The following is a 13,028-nucleotide window of genomic DNA, read 5'->3' on the forward strand; positions in this document are numbered from 1 at the left end:
ATCTGGATAAACCTGTATGACCTGCTACTGTTGCTGCAGGTTGTTTTGCATGCAGGTTTATTGTCTTCAGTGTCAGTGGCATTTCCAGTAGATGTGGGATGAGCTACACATTTGAATATGAGACATGAAAGAAAAAACAGAGATGTGCTTGGCAGATATATCACTGACAAACAATCATATCTGCCTGGGGACTTGACCATTGTGTTACCAAGTGACACACTGCAGGCAGACATGGGAAAAACTCACGCTTTCAAAGCCAGTGACATCAAATTACCCTTGGTTAGAGAAGCTGTACATTTTCATTAATATAAAATATAGGAGTTTGATTTAGGTTAATAGTACATTTTATTTAACCTTAAAATGCATGCTATATTTTTCATATAAAGTATATTTAAAACCCGATACTCCTCAGTTAAGATATTTGTAATTGTAATCTAACCCTTCTCATATTTACTGTGCTATTTTTATGTAGTAAAAGGGAGTTTTTTTATACCCCTAGTTTACATATGTGAGTCAAACATTTTTTCATTTTGCATGTTATCTGTATTTGTTTTAACATACAATGTTTACTATCATGACGTTGAGTAATAAAGTAAAAAGCTGTCATTTAGCAGATGCTTTTATCAATAGAGACGGACTCATTATAGTGAAAATCCCCTTGGAGCAACCTGAGGTCAGATGTCCTCTCCACACACACACACACACACGCACACACACACACACACACACAGTCTGGTCAGCTATCCTTGTGGGGACTCTCCATAGGCGTAATGGTTTTTCTACTGTACAGACCGTATATTCTATTGCCCTACACCAACCCTACCCCTAAACCTACCCCTCACAGGAAACTTTCTGCATTTTTAGATTTTCAAAAAACTTCATTCTGTATGATTTATAAGCTTTTGTACCCGTGGGGACCACAATTTAGGTCCCCACCGTGACACGAGTCCCCATGAGTCTGTGTGTAGTCAGGTTTAAGTCCCCACCAGGATATATAAACTTGTACACACACACACACAAAAATTAGTTTTCCTTTTGATTGTGGTTTCCAGATTGTGCTAATGATAATCCTAAACCCAACCCTCACAGAAACCTTAGTGCATTTGAGATTTATATTATTATTCATTCATTATTTAGTATGTGATTTAAGCCATTTCCTTATGGGGACTGCTGGCTGATTGTTACAATGTAGGTGTTTTCAGGTTTTACTGGCCATTTGGTTTGGTTTGGTCAATGTTGGCAAAACATGACTCAAACAAACTCGCTCAAAATTATCATTCAAATGTTTTAATCAACAAAACTAGTCTAACATGGATTAAATTTGTATCCTATATACAACTGTATCCTTGTATTCCTCCTAGAAACGATAATTGCGGAGTCAAGAATAATCTAGAAACTAGATGTCATTCAGGTGGAGGTGTTGCACAGCACCAGCAGATGGCGGTGTGAACACGAATTTACAGGTTCCATGAAAATGCACTTTACTAAAAAAGCTTGTTGTGTAGCAATGCATTATTTCCGTTTTTCACTTTTTTTTTCTTTTTTTATTGCTGCTAGACTCTACTTACAGTGGATATACATTATATTTATTCTTCTCACTATAGATGCACTCTAACACACCCTGCAGATGTAGTTATATATCACACATGCTTGGCATGTTTACACTTTTATAGAACCGTCAAGGCAAAGCCCCTGTTAAGTACAACTTGGCTAATACATTTTCTGATTTAGCAGTTGTGCAGTTATTTCTGCATTAGTCTTTTCCTTCTCAAATGCCAGCTGTTTGCATGATTATGGTAAGTTGATGAAGGTTTCAGACAAACTTATCGAAACAAGTTGGCCTAATGCAGTGGTGCTCAACCTGTTTGAGTCCAAGGCTCCCCCCTACTGTCAAACACAATATTTGAAGGGATATTACTGAAATTGTAATGACAAGCTGCTCAGTTTCAAACTTCATGTACAGAAACTAGGAGTGATAATATATTACAATAAATAATTAAATTACAGAAATTTCAGTAATGCTCTTCAGGGTTTACACTATTTTTCCCAGTCATTTGTGATTACAGGAATGTTTTTGAAATTATTTTTTACTCCCTATTAGCAATTTTCAATAAATTTTTTAAACTTAAAATTGATTTAAATTATAAAAAGGTATATTTATTATAATAAAGTAAATTTTATTTTTCCAGGTGCCTAAGACCATGAGCACCATGGTTCTTAAATAAAAAGGACAGTTAAGAAAACAGGAATAGGAAAGAAATTGAAGAAAGTATTTAAAAAAAATAAAATAAAAAAAAAAGATAATTGGAGGTTTTACAAGAAATTACTATTTCAGTCATTCTACTTCTAAATTATTTTTATAATTGTAATTTGTGAAATTTGCTTTGTTTCTATCGTTTCTGTATTTTAGCTGACTGCAGTAGTACTGGTTCATCGAATGCATCCATTTCCTTTTATGGATTCCACTTGCTTTTAAAATTATCTTTGGAGAGATAGACACATTTTGTACTACTTTCACACTGTACTAAATGCTACAAATCAGACATTACAGCAGGAGGATTTTGAATTTGTTTTATTGTTCTAGTCAACATCAGAGGCGCATCAAGAACATGGGAACAGAATCTATCTGTATGTCTCGCTTTAACCCACACAAACCACACTACAGTACTACTGTCCTGCTTGAGCTCGGTCGCACAGAGCCTCTTCTGTCATGACAATTCACCATCTGATTACAGTGTGCACGTGCGATCATGGAGAAATCATGGGGAATCTTGTCCACAAAAAGATGAAAATACAAGCGACAAAACCGCAAAACAAAAAGACAGACTGCAGGTCTAAGTTCAAGTTCTCGCCTTGCATTTTAAAATGGCCAACATCTCAGCCCTATATTGATGATATTCTGCGGCAGAACGAGCTCACCAAAAAGGCTGCACACAGAAAACGAGTGAAGCAGAAACGAGACGATTCTTCACAGCAAAAGTGCGTGGTTTCTCCTCTAAAATGCTTGTAAGACTTCAGCAGAGATTCACTATGGAAATGCTTCCAGTTGTGATACATTAAACAGAGAATTTAACAGTGAAAAGATGTTCTTATTAAAGGAAATAAACAAATCAAATGTTTACAAATCAAAGAAATCAAAACGGTCTTTTTGCCCTGGCAATCATTTCCATGCACTTTACATGTAAAGTTTAGTGACAGGACAGAAAAGCGCTTTATTGTACAGCAGTGCGACTCGAGTTTCTAAGGATGGTTTTGCGGCCGACGCGAGAGGCTGCAGTACAGGCTACAGACTGAGAACAAGTCTGCTTTATTTCCACCATCTCTCAGAGAGAACACGGCCAGGCCGACTAGCTGCCTTACAGTATCGCACACACAAACATTCATACACTTGTGCAATCATATGCGAGTGCACACCTGGCCACAAGGGTCTGGCCACAGTACAAAAGCAAACCACTTGCTATATTAGATTAGAAACCAAAGCAAGTACGCGTCCTCACTCGCACAGACACAGTCGCTTCAGAGGGACAGATATTATAGAAGGTACAAAAAAAAAAAAAAACTTAACACAAAAGACAGTAAATAATACAAAAGCACACACAAGCATGCTATTATGCTGCGGTTTGTTCCTGGGCTCCGTTTTCATCTAATTCCATTGCACTACCGTTCTGTTTCTTTTCCTGCTCCTTTTCTTGCTCCGCCTCCTTCTAGAAAATAAAAACACACACACACACACACACACAAAAAAACCCCAACAACATTAGATAGAAGACAACAGATATCTGGCGGGTAAATCTTTTGTGCAGTGACTAAGAGCTAGACACTTACTTTGGCGTCTCTCTCTGCAAACTTCTGGAACATGTTGGCGTAGAGGCGTTTGTCCTTCTCGTGTTGCTCTTTGATATGTTTCTGGCAGAGCGCGATCTGGCTCTTCGCAGCCTTATTGGCTGGATACAATTGAGTGACGCGCTGGAAGTCTGCTCTCGCCCTGTCAAACTCTTTCATGACAACCAGTGCCTCTCCTCGCCTAAACAAAGCCTTCTCGTTATTTGCGTCCAGCTCCAGTGCCTTTACACACAAAAAATACAGAAAACAAAAAGAAACCAGGAGAAATTTGGCAGAATGCAATGAAGGTCTCTTTTTAATATTACCAGCAAATTAGGATTCAAGAGTGAATATCAATGAAGAGAAACTCTAACTGCATTATTTTTTGCTTTTTAACTTGATAATGATGAAAAAATACACACAAACATTAGAAAAAGAGTAAACTAAAATTAGAAATGTAACTAAAACAGAATATATTCAATTTAAAAAGTACTTAAATGAAAAATGAACAAGCACTAAAAAAAATCAAAATCAAAATTGGAATAAAAAGCCAAATAGAAATCTTAAAACATACTTTTGCAGCTCTTCAATATGACTGTGTAACCATGACCATGCATAAGCATCAAAAATTTTGTTCATTTCCTACCTTGTCACAGTTCTCGAGGGCAGGGTTTGGTTCCTGCAGCTTTAGGGAGCACATAGCTAGGTTGAGATGAGCAGCCAATCGCAACGCTTTGGCTTTCTCTTCGTCCTCCGGCTGCAAGTTGGACTCGTGCTCCAACCAGGACACAATGCGTTTGTACTGCATAACTGCCTGCTTGTATTTCCCCTCCTGTGCACACAAAACACACTCTGATTCTTAAAACAGTGTACTATTAGATTACAATGGGATGTATGAATACACATCAGTGTGCATGACATTTCCGCTACCTTAAAATACTGAGTTCCTTTCTCTTTGACGATGGCACTCTGTTCTAGTTTCTCAGTCGTGTTCATCTCCCAGGATTCTTTGGCCTGTGTGAGAGAACACAGCATCTTGGACTCATATTCACTCATGACAATGACTGTGTACAGACATTACTGCCTAAATGACCACTTACAGACTGTAATTAATCTTAAAGCATGATTAGTTTTTTTTATATGAATTAGAACACACATTATTGTGTTATATTACATACAGAAGTTCCATAAAATAACATAATATCCCATATACTGACATTTTCCTGAGTAATGAGGGAGTGAATTCTGCTGTGCACTGCTTTTATTTAGGAGGAAACACTGACCTTCTCAAATGTTTTCAGTTTGATTTTATACTGCAACGTAGCATTAGGTGGAATGTTGAATTTGTCGCTGCCATCAGTTCCAAAGCCATACCTGAGATTGATGCACACACATATATAAATGAACAAAAACATGGACATCAACAGATACTGAGTGCAGGTGTAGGAAACGTGTGTTTACTTTGGTTTGATGGTGAAGAGCGCCTCTTCCCCCTGCTCCATAGCCTGCAGGGCTTTCTCCACGCCTGGAGGCAGAGCCAAACTCTGTCCATCTCCCACCTCAAACTTCAGTTCACGCTCATCAAAAACACGCTCCTCGTGACGGCCCTCCAACCACACTAACCCAAAGAAACAGAAAAATTAACTACTGCAAAGGGTGCACTAAGACTGAACGATTAAAGGAATAGTTCACTGGAGAAAGCAATTTTTGGGTCAACTATTTCTTTAAATTAGATTAGCTTCTGATAACATTTGCTTTACTCATTCGGTGGACCCTTGCAGACTGACATAGATGAATTGCTCTTCATTTATTGATTGTTGTAGGAATAAGAAGAGTGGTTTACCTTCCACAGATGCACTATCATTAGGCTTTGTGTAACCCTCCCCCTTAGTGATGATCCTGCGAATAATTCCACCATCTTCTTCATCTGTGATGTCCTCCCCATGAAACTCAAACAACTCCACCTGCCAGACAAACAAATGGGCATGTCAATACACAAACTCCTGACAACTTTGTAGTTATACAATTCAATATTCTGAATATCCTGTTTGCATGCATCTGGACCTCACCTGGAACACAAGTGTAGCATTGGGTGGGATTTTGGGTGGGCTGCCAGCAGCTCCATAGGCATACTCTGGTTTGCAAATCAATTGGCAGATCTCGCCAATCTTCATCGTGGCCACACCGATGTCCCATGCTTTGATCACCTGACCTGTGAGAAAGAGAAAAGAATGGTTTCACATGGTTGATTTGCATGCTAGACAATTTTTATCTATTCTGAATTTTCTAACTGCATCATGCCCTGCAATTCCCACAATGTGCATGGTTAAGTTCAAGATGGTTTAAAGTTGGCATGAAATAGAAATGAACCGTATTTTCTAAATGTATACAGTGAACAATTTGTGCATGCATTTTTTTGACCTCATAATTTTTAATCAATATGTCAATGTTCTAGTGAAATGACTAACTTCTCCAATCATTTGGCGTTCTTAAACCCCAGCCCTTCCTTACAATCAACTGCAAGCTCACATTCAGATCTGCCTCCATCCAATCAACAACCGATGCAAGAACCAAATCCTTGCCAAACCCATCTTTTTTGATTTTTTGTTTGAGTCGAATGTACAACACAATATGAAAGACGTATTTTGTAAGCCAAAGCCCATAAACGAGTTAGCATTTTAGAACATCCGGTTCCATCATCCCGAAATCAATGGTTTTTTTTAATGGATTTTTGGTTAAATGCTTAAAATACAGTTTGTGGTTAACACAGATATTTTGAAGTTTTATTTTATGGCATAAAATTCATCAGTAATACCCCCTTGTGATTTTTATAAAGTTTTTACTTGTCTTAAAATTGGACTACAGAGGTTGTTGGGGACGGCCTCATCATTTTTATAATCGCGCTTTTGCAAACTATTCTAGCTCAAACTGTGATGTAGTTTGTATTAGAATGTATTTCTGTGTCAGTGTGTATTTATAGCCTATGTTTAGCTTTTTACTTCTGCCAAATGTATTTAGGGTTAAAAATTCTTAAGCTCACTGTGCTTATTTTCCACAATAATCCAAAAGCCAATGTAAAAATCCAATTGGGTTTCCATTAAGGGAACCAGGGTGATGATAACTTCCAGGTTAGCCTACAAAATTACGTCATCATTAAAAATGATCTGTCGCTACTTTAACTCATCATAACAGGTGTTATTTCCATATAAATTACAGCGTCAACAACCTGTTTAAATGTAGATAAACATTCAATCCACTTCACTCTCACAACACCCACCTTTGCCCAGCTCAAAGGAGAACTTCTCTCCTCGATCACGGCTGGAGTCAAACTGCGTGCCATCAAGCAGCGTTCCATCATAGTGTACGAATACTTTATCACCGATCATAGGCAACTCAGTGCCTGTACCCTCCTTCTTGACCATCTGTAGAAGAGAGAAAGAGATTAATCATCAATCTGTAGGCCGCTCTGCATTACACCTGTGATCTGTCAGTCTTCAAAGACCGCAGACAGAAAAATGTTCATGCCTGATGCTTACATTTATGATATATTACTTAAAAACAACAAATAGGCCTATATTTAAACTATGTCTGTATATAGTAAATTACTTTGAAATTGCATAGGTGTGCCTTATTGCACATAATTACAGCTCACTCGGATTAATATTTCTCAAATGCATTACATTGAAAGACTTCAATTATCCCAAACAAGTAATTCCTGTCTGAATCACTTTCTAACTGAAAACACCAACCTGAAAGTTCCCAGAAACTACATGATGGCCTGCATGTGCATACTCTCTAAACTGCCACTCATTTCATTACATAAACGTGGCACTTGTATATACATACAAAAAGGATGACATTTTAATGTTTACTTGACATTACACGTGGTTAATCTGCACAAATAAAAATGCAACATTGCAACACACTTAAAAGATCACTTAAAAATAAGATTTCTGTCATCATTCATTCGCCCTCATGTTGTTCCAAACATAAAAGACTTTATTTGTTTGTCTCTGGAACACAAAAAGACATTTTAGACATAATAACAATATCAGTCACCATTCGCTTTCGTTGTATAAAACGAGATGAAAGGCAATGAAAGTGAATGGTGACCGAAGCTAAGAACCGCAAATGTTTTGCCTACCATCTCATTCGCTGTTGCACATAAAAAAATAAGTCAAATAAGTTTGGTTTTACATTCGAATAAATCAATTATGATAAAATGGTCATTTTGGTGGGTGAACTGTCCCTTTAAGCTCAACAAGCTGGTTAGAAAGATCTAGCAATGCTGCAAAATTAGCAACAGGCTGTGTTAGCAACGTTTAAACAAATGAGATGCATTTATTCACATTGTAGTGCATACAGCTGCAGTAAAGTGAGCCAACAAGAGAGAAATATTGTCTCTAACATGCATTCAGTCAGTCACACCTCCTTCATGAAGTCAATGCGGCTCATTGCACTGCAGTATCTACGTTACCTTTAAAACACCTCCATCTTTCTTCGGGGTGATGTCTTCACCCTCGATGGGGATGCTACAGCCTTCATTCACCACCTCTTCTGCAGTCATTTTTGATTTAATATGAGTATTTCCTTCGAAACAGCACAGAAAAATAGATCCACTCTCCTCACAGTGTGTCTCTCTGAGATATTTCGTTTACAGAAATCACTGGAGACTCGACGTCTGCAGGGCTAAATGGGATTAATATCGCTATTAGGAATGGATTTTGTGATCCACAGCTTGCATTTGACGGTTCGTGCTTGTTAAATGTAGTTTTTGAGTCCGCAGACGAGCTGTGCGAGGCGTTTATATAACGGTCGGCCCGCCGCTGAAAACTGACGCGACTCGGCGAACTTTCCAGAGCTGAGAGAGAGGACGGTGATGGTAGCGTCTAGAACTGACTGCAACCTTAGGCACCGTCACTAAACGCTTAACCACAGTCAAAAACGAAAAAATGGTTAGACATGTTTTTCTAGTCAATTACACTTTTTTTAAAAATCTTTATTCATGCCAAACAACGTACATGAACTTGTAACAAGAATAGAACAACAACTAAAAATATATACAATTAAACACGAAAAAATGGTTAGACATGTTTTTCTAGTCAATTACACTTTTTTTTTTAATCTTTATTCATGCCAAACAACGTACATGAACTTGTAACAAGAATAGAACAACAACTAAAAATATATACAATTAAACAAGACATATATAATAAAAGCAGTAACAATAAAATAAAAACCAAAAGCTAGAGAAAAGAAACATTTATATAAGGTTAAATATTGAAAGTTATTTTTTACTTTTCAAAGATTCTGTTTTTTTTAATGGCCATCAAAAACAAAGCATAGGAATTATAGTCTATACCAGACAAACTGACCGTAAAGGATTCTTATTTATCAGTGTTTAAAGAGAGCATGTATATGTAACAGGGTGATGATTGAGTTCGGGACTACACTTCCCATAAGTCTGTGGGGTAGCGTATGTGCATGTGCTATAAATAGACGCACAGTAGAATAGCCTTCTCTCATCTCATTCATCCATTGATGTTACAAACAAGCGTGCGGTAAGATCAGGTCATTTGTGCTCAACTGTGTTTTAATAGTGATTTATTTAATGAATTTATTTAAATCACAAGAGTTGTTTCTGTTTAAGCAAAGACATTGATGTCAAGTTGTTTTATGCTGCATATGTTTAGAATAATTTGTGTTGTTAGGTCATCTTCATTTAATTAAATGTGGGTAGGAAGTATCTTCATATGGGTTTTTATTATGAGGAAGGTAGTAAACTATGTGGGGTAGAAAAAAGTTTCAGAACCCTGCTTGTATTACTGGTGATTGGCCTGGCAACACAGTCTTCAGAATTAATGAATGATGTGTGAGGGAATTATGTTCAGAGGTAATAAGAATCATTAAGTGTTTTCTCATGAATATTTATGAAGATGGTGGTTTTCATAAAGGTTTGTTTTATAGGTCTCTTAAAGGAGAACCATCCGGTTGGTTTTTAATTCCTCTTTCTTAGATCGTTATTTTAAAGGTATTTGATTGGATTAAAGAATTTATTAATGAAAATGCTCAATTCAAGGTACTTCCAATAAGCTTTTGTGTTGCAGGACTAGCACGATTATTGTTACTATATTTTTATTGTGGTGAATTGCCCAGTGCTCTTTTTGTATACAGTGTGTATTAATATTATTGTGATCTTGTTTTCTCCTTTTTTAGTTGTCCTCCTTCCTGATTTCATGGTGGCTGCCGGGTCTCCTCCATCTGTATATATAACACATGCCATCCATTTATCCAAAATACAAACACATGCTAAACTTGATGAAATAGAATATATTTAAACATGTATTATAAAATCAATATTAATATAGAATAACAAATTCACATCAGGAACATTTTGTCCCTTCATTTGAATTCCGCAAAGCCTAAAATGTACAGTAATATTCACAAAAACTTGAAATTGATCAGTTTGTAAAACAACTTAAAAATAATCAACAAAAAAAAATCCTTTTTTATCATATTCGATGCATCAGACTTTTATGGCTCATATGATACAGTAAGAATATGAAGCTCATCAACGACGAGGAAGAACAAACATCTCAGTTATATCCAGATGCCCAAAACTGCGCGAAAATATGCAGGTGCAGATATTTATATGGACTAAATTAGATGGAATTCTGATGCTTGTAATGTAAATCAATGAGATCTTCATAACTGTATAACAGACTACTTAGCTTACATAAAACTACATTAATATTAGTCGTCACTCTCAAAACATAATGCAGTGCAATACAATGATTATTGAGAGATGAACTCATAAACGTTCCTCAAAAGCATGATGGTCTTATTTGAGACTCTTTTTTTTTCTTTTTCTAAAAACTTTCTGAATAATCAAGTAAACCTAAGCTTTGACAGCAACAAAGGTGCACATTTGTACAATTAGACTAAAAGGCCTTTACTTGTTAAAAAAAAGTCTAAACTATCAATCAGACGACAGAAGGCATGGAGTAGATTGTGTGCCACAGGTTTGGCAGCAAAGTTTTGATCCTGTTGATCAGTTAGAGATCTTTAAATGTGTGGAGCAGGTTAATATCTGACCATGTCCTCCTCTCAGTGCTTCAGCTCTGAATAAATCAGTGTTCACCCCTTGATTTTTTTGCATATATAAATGCATTTATTGCTGGAGTCTCCGTCATGTACAGTACTTACAGTGCTGTCAGTTCACAAACACACCAACAATCTTCAGTCACAGGTACGTGTTCTCAATAACCACGTCTCTATGCTCATCAACACTGTGCGGCGCTGGAGAGCAGGGTTGCACACAAGCAGGACTCTCTGTCTTGGGACAGCTGGTCTTGTCCACCTGAGGGGAGCAACAGAGCTTCTCCACACACTCCTGCCCACAGCGCAAGCTGCAGAGCGACCGTCCCGATCCGCCACCGGCCGCTGCGTCGCTCCTGATGAACTCCGGCTGCACGGTGCAGTGGTTGATGCCGAAAGCGGCCAGCACTGCTTTTGTCCTCCCCATCAGATCTGTGCACTGCGCTGCATTCAGCCCGTCCGGACAGTGAACGTGCAGCGACGCCACCATCAGCGCGTCCGACAGCTGCCACACGTGCAGCTCGTGCACCGACAGCACGCCCGGTACTTCAGTGAGCCTCAGCCGCACCTGAGCCACGGAGAGATGCAGCGGCGTCGCCTGCAGCACCAGCAGCCCGTAGCGCCGCAGCTTCGGCAGGGCTGTGCATAACAAAACCAGCACACAGACTGCGGAAAAACCTGCGTCCAGATACACCAGGAGGTGACAGTCGGAGTGAGGCCGATGGCAGTGTGCTGCAGACAGCAGGAGAACCAGACCGTTAGTCAAAACCAGGACTGAACCCAGAAGGTGCTGGATCACACCGATGGAGCCGAGCTGCTGTCTTCTGCACCTGGAGCCTTCAGGAATGCACTGGGAAACTGTCGGGTTAAAAAAAAAACAATTATACATAGTGTGGCATGTCAAAATTGCGGTATATTTCTGTATAGGGTAGAGTGGGGGAAAACGTTTCCACCCTACTGTTTTTCCCAAAATAACCACTAGATAAAGTCAAGATACAGTTTTGTTGTAACTATGGACTGTGTTGACACGAGTGATGCAGAAGTATTCATCGTGAAGCTCACACTGCTGATGAACCTGAGAGAGAACGGATTTCACAGGAAGTGATCTAATATTCAGCAGAATAAGAAAAAAGTGTTTTAAAGCTTGCTTGCTGTTTTGTGGAACATCACAGTTATATATGATACGAGAACAGTAAGGCCTGTAGATGCAGTGTGTGTTATTTAAGAAAATTATCATATTTTTAGAATTACTTTTTTTTTTTTTTTCAAACCTAGGCTGTGGGGTAAAACTAAATTCATAATTATTGATTATATTCTTTTTAATTTTAAGCTAAAACTGTCTGCAGCAAATTGCTTTTTCAGACTGGTACAGATTTAATTTTTGTTAAAAATCTAATAACAAACTCTGGACATTTTTCATACTTGGTTTATAATTTATGTCATTGTCACTAAAACTATGATAACTATTCTGGACACATTTAACATTTGTTTCACAGAAGAAAAAAAAAAAGAACCGTCCTTAAGGGGGGCGGTTCCCCCACTCTACCGGTCAAAAGTTTGTAATAATTATTTTTAATGCGTTTGAAAAAAGTTTCTTATGCTCAACAAGGCTGTATTTTTTTAATTAAAAAAATTGTAGTATTGTGAAATATGATTAAAATTTAAAATAGCTGTTTTCTATGTGAATATCTGTTAAAATGTAATTTATTTCTGTGATCAAAGCTGAATTTTCAGCATCATTACTCCAGTCTTCAGTGTCACATGATCTTCAAAAATCAGTGTAATATGCTGATTTGCTGCTAAATAAATGTTATTATTATGAATGTTGAAAACCGTTGTGCTGCTTCATATTTCAAAAGTTTGGGACAAGAAAGATTTCAACAACCAAAAATACTAAAGAAATTCATTTTTATTCAGCAGTTATGCACTAAATTGATCAAAAGCAACAGTAAAGACATTAATAATGTTACAAACAATTTCTATATCAAATAAGTGCTGATCTTTTGAATTTTCTAGCCATCAAAAAATCCAGAAAAAAAATGTATCACGGTTTTCACAAATATATGAAGCAGCACAACTGTTTTCAACATTGATAATAATCAGAAATG

At 37.5% G+C, this 13,028-nt stretch overlaps 1 protein-coding gene across 1 annotated transcript; it reads right to left on the reverse strand.

Annotated features, from left to right (window-relative positions):
- Positions 1 to 2,562: 2,562 nt before the first annotated feature.
- On the reverse strand, positions 2,563 to 8,728 carry LOC107686573 (peptidyl-prolyl cis-trans isomerase FKBP4-like). The gene is made up of 10 exons (XM_016483638.1): positions 8,300 to 8,728; positions 7,100 to 7,244; positions 5,892 to 6,034; positions 5,666 to 5,786; positions 5,284 to 5,440; positions 5,106 to 5,196; positions 4,753 to 4,836; positions 4,469 to 4,654; positions 3,826 to 4,065; positions 2,563 to 3,704 (listed from the first exon to the last, which is right to left on the reverse strand). Exons 1-10 carry the CDS (start codon positions 8,387 to 8,389, stop codon positions 3,609 to 3,611), a joined length of 1,353 nt encoding a protein of 450 aa, XP_016339124.1. The 5' UTR covers positions 8,390 to 8,728; the 3' UTR covers positions 2,563 to 3,608.
- Positions 8,729 to 13,028: the final 4,300 nt, after the last annotated feature.

Source organism: Sinocyclocheilus anshuiensis, unplaced genomic scaffold (genome assembly GCF_001515605.1).
Source record: "Sinocyclocheilus anshuiensis isolate Anshui unplaced genomic scaffold, SAMN03320099.WGS_v1.1 scaffold733, whole genome shotgun sequence".
In the NCBI taxonomy this organism is placed as follows: Eukaryota; Metazoa; Chordata; class Actinopteri; order Cypriniformes; family Cyprinidae; genus Sinocyclocheilus; species Sinocyclocheilus anshuiensis.

Excerpts from the sequence above, each read along its gene's own strand:
- LOC107686573 (XM_016483638.1), bottom strand. The coding sequence starts at position 8,389 with ATGACTGCAGAAGAGGTGGTGAATGAAGGCTGTAGCATCCCCATCGAG. Across the intron at positions 5,441-5,665 it reads TGATAGTGCATCTGTGGAAG|TGTGGTTGGAGGGCCGTCAC; the intron begins GTAAACCACTCT and ends TCTTTGGGTTAG. Across the intron at positions 4,837-5,105 it reads AACTGAAAACATTTGAGAAG|GCCAAAGAATCCTGGGAGAT; the intron begins GTCAGTGTTTCC and ends TCTCTCACACAG.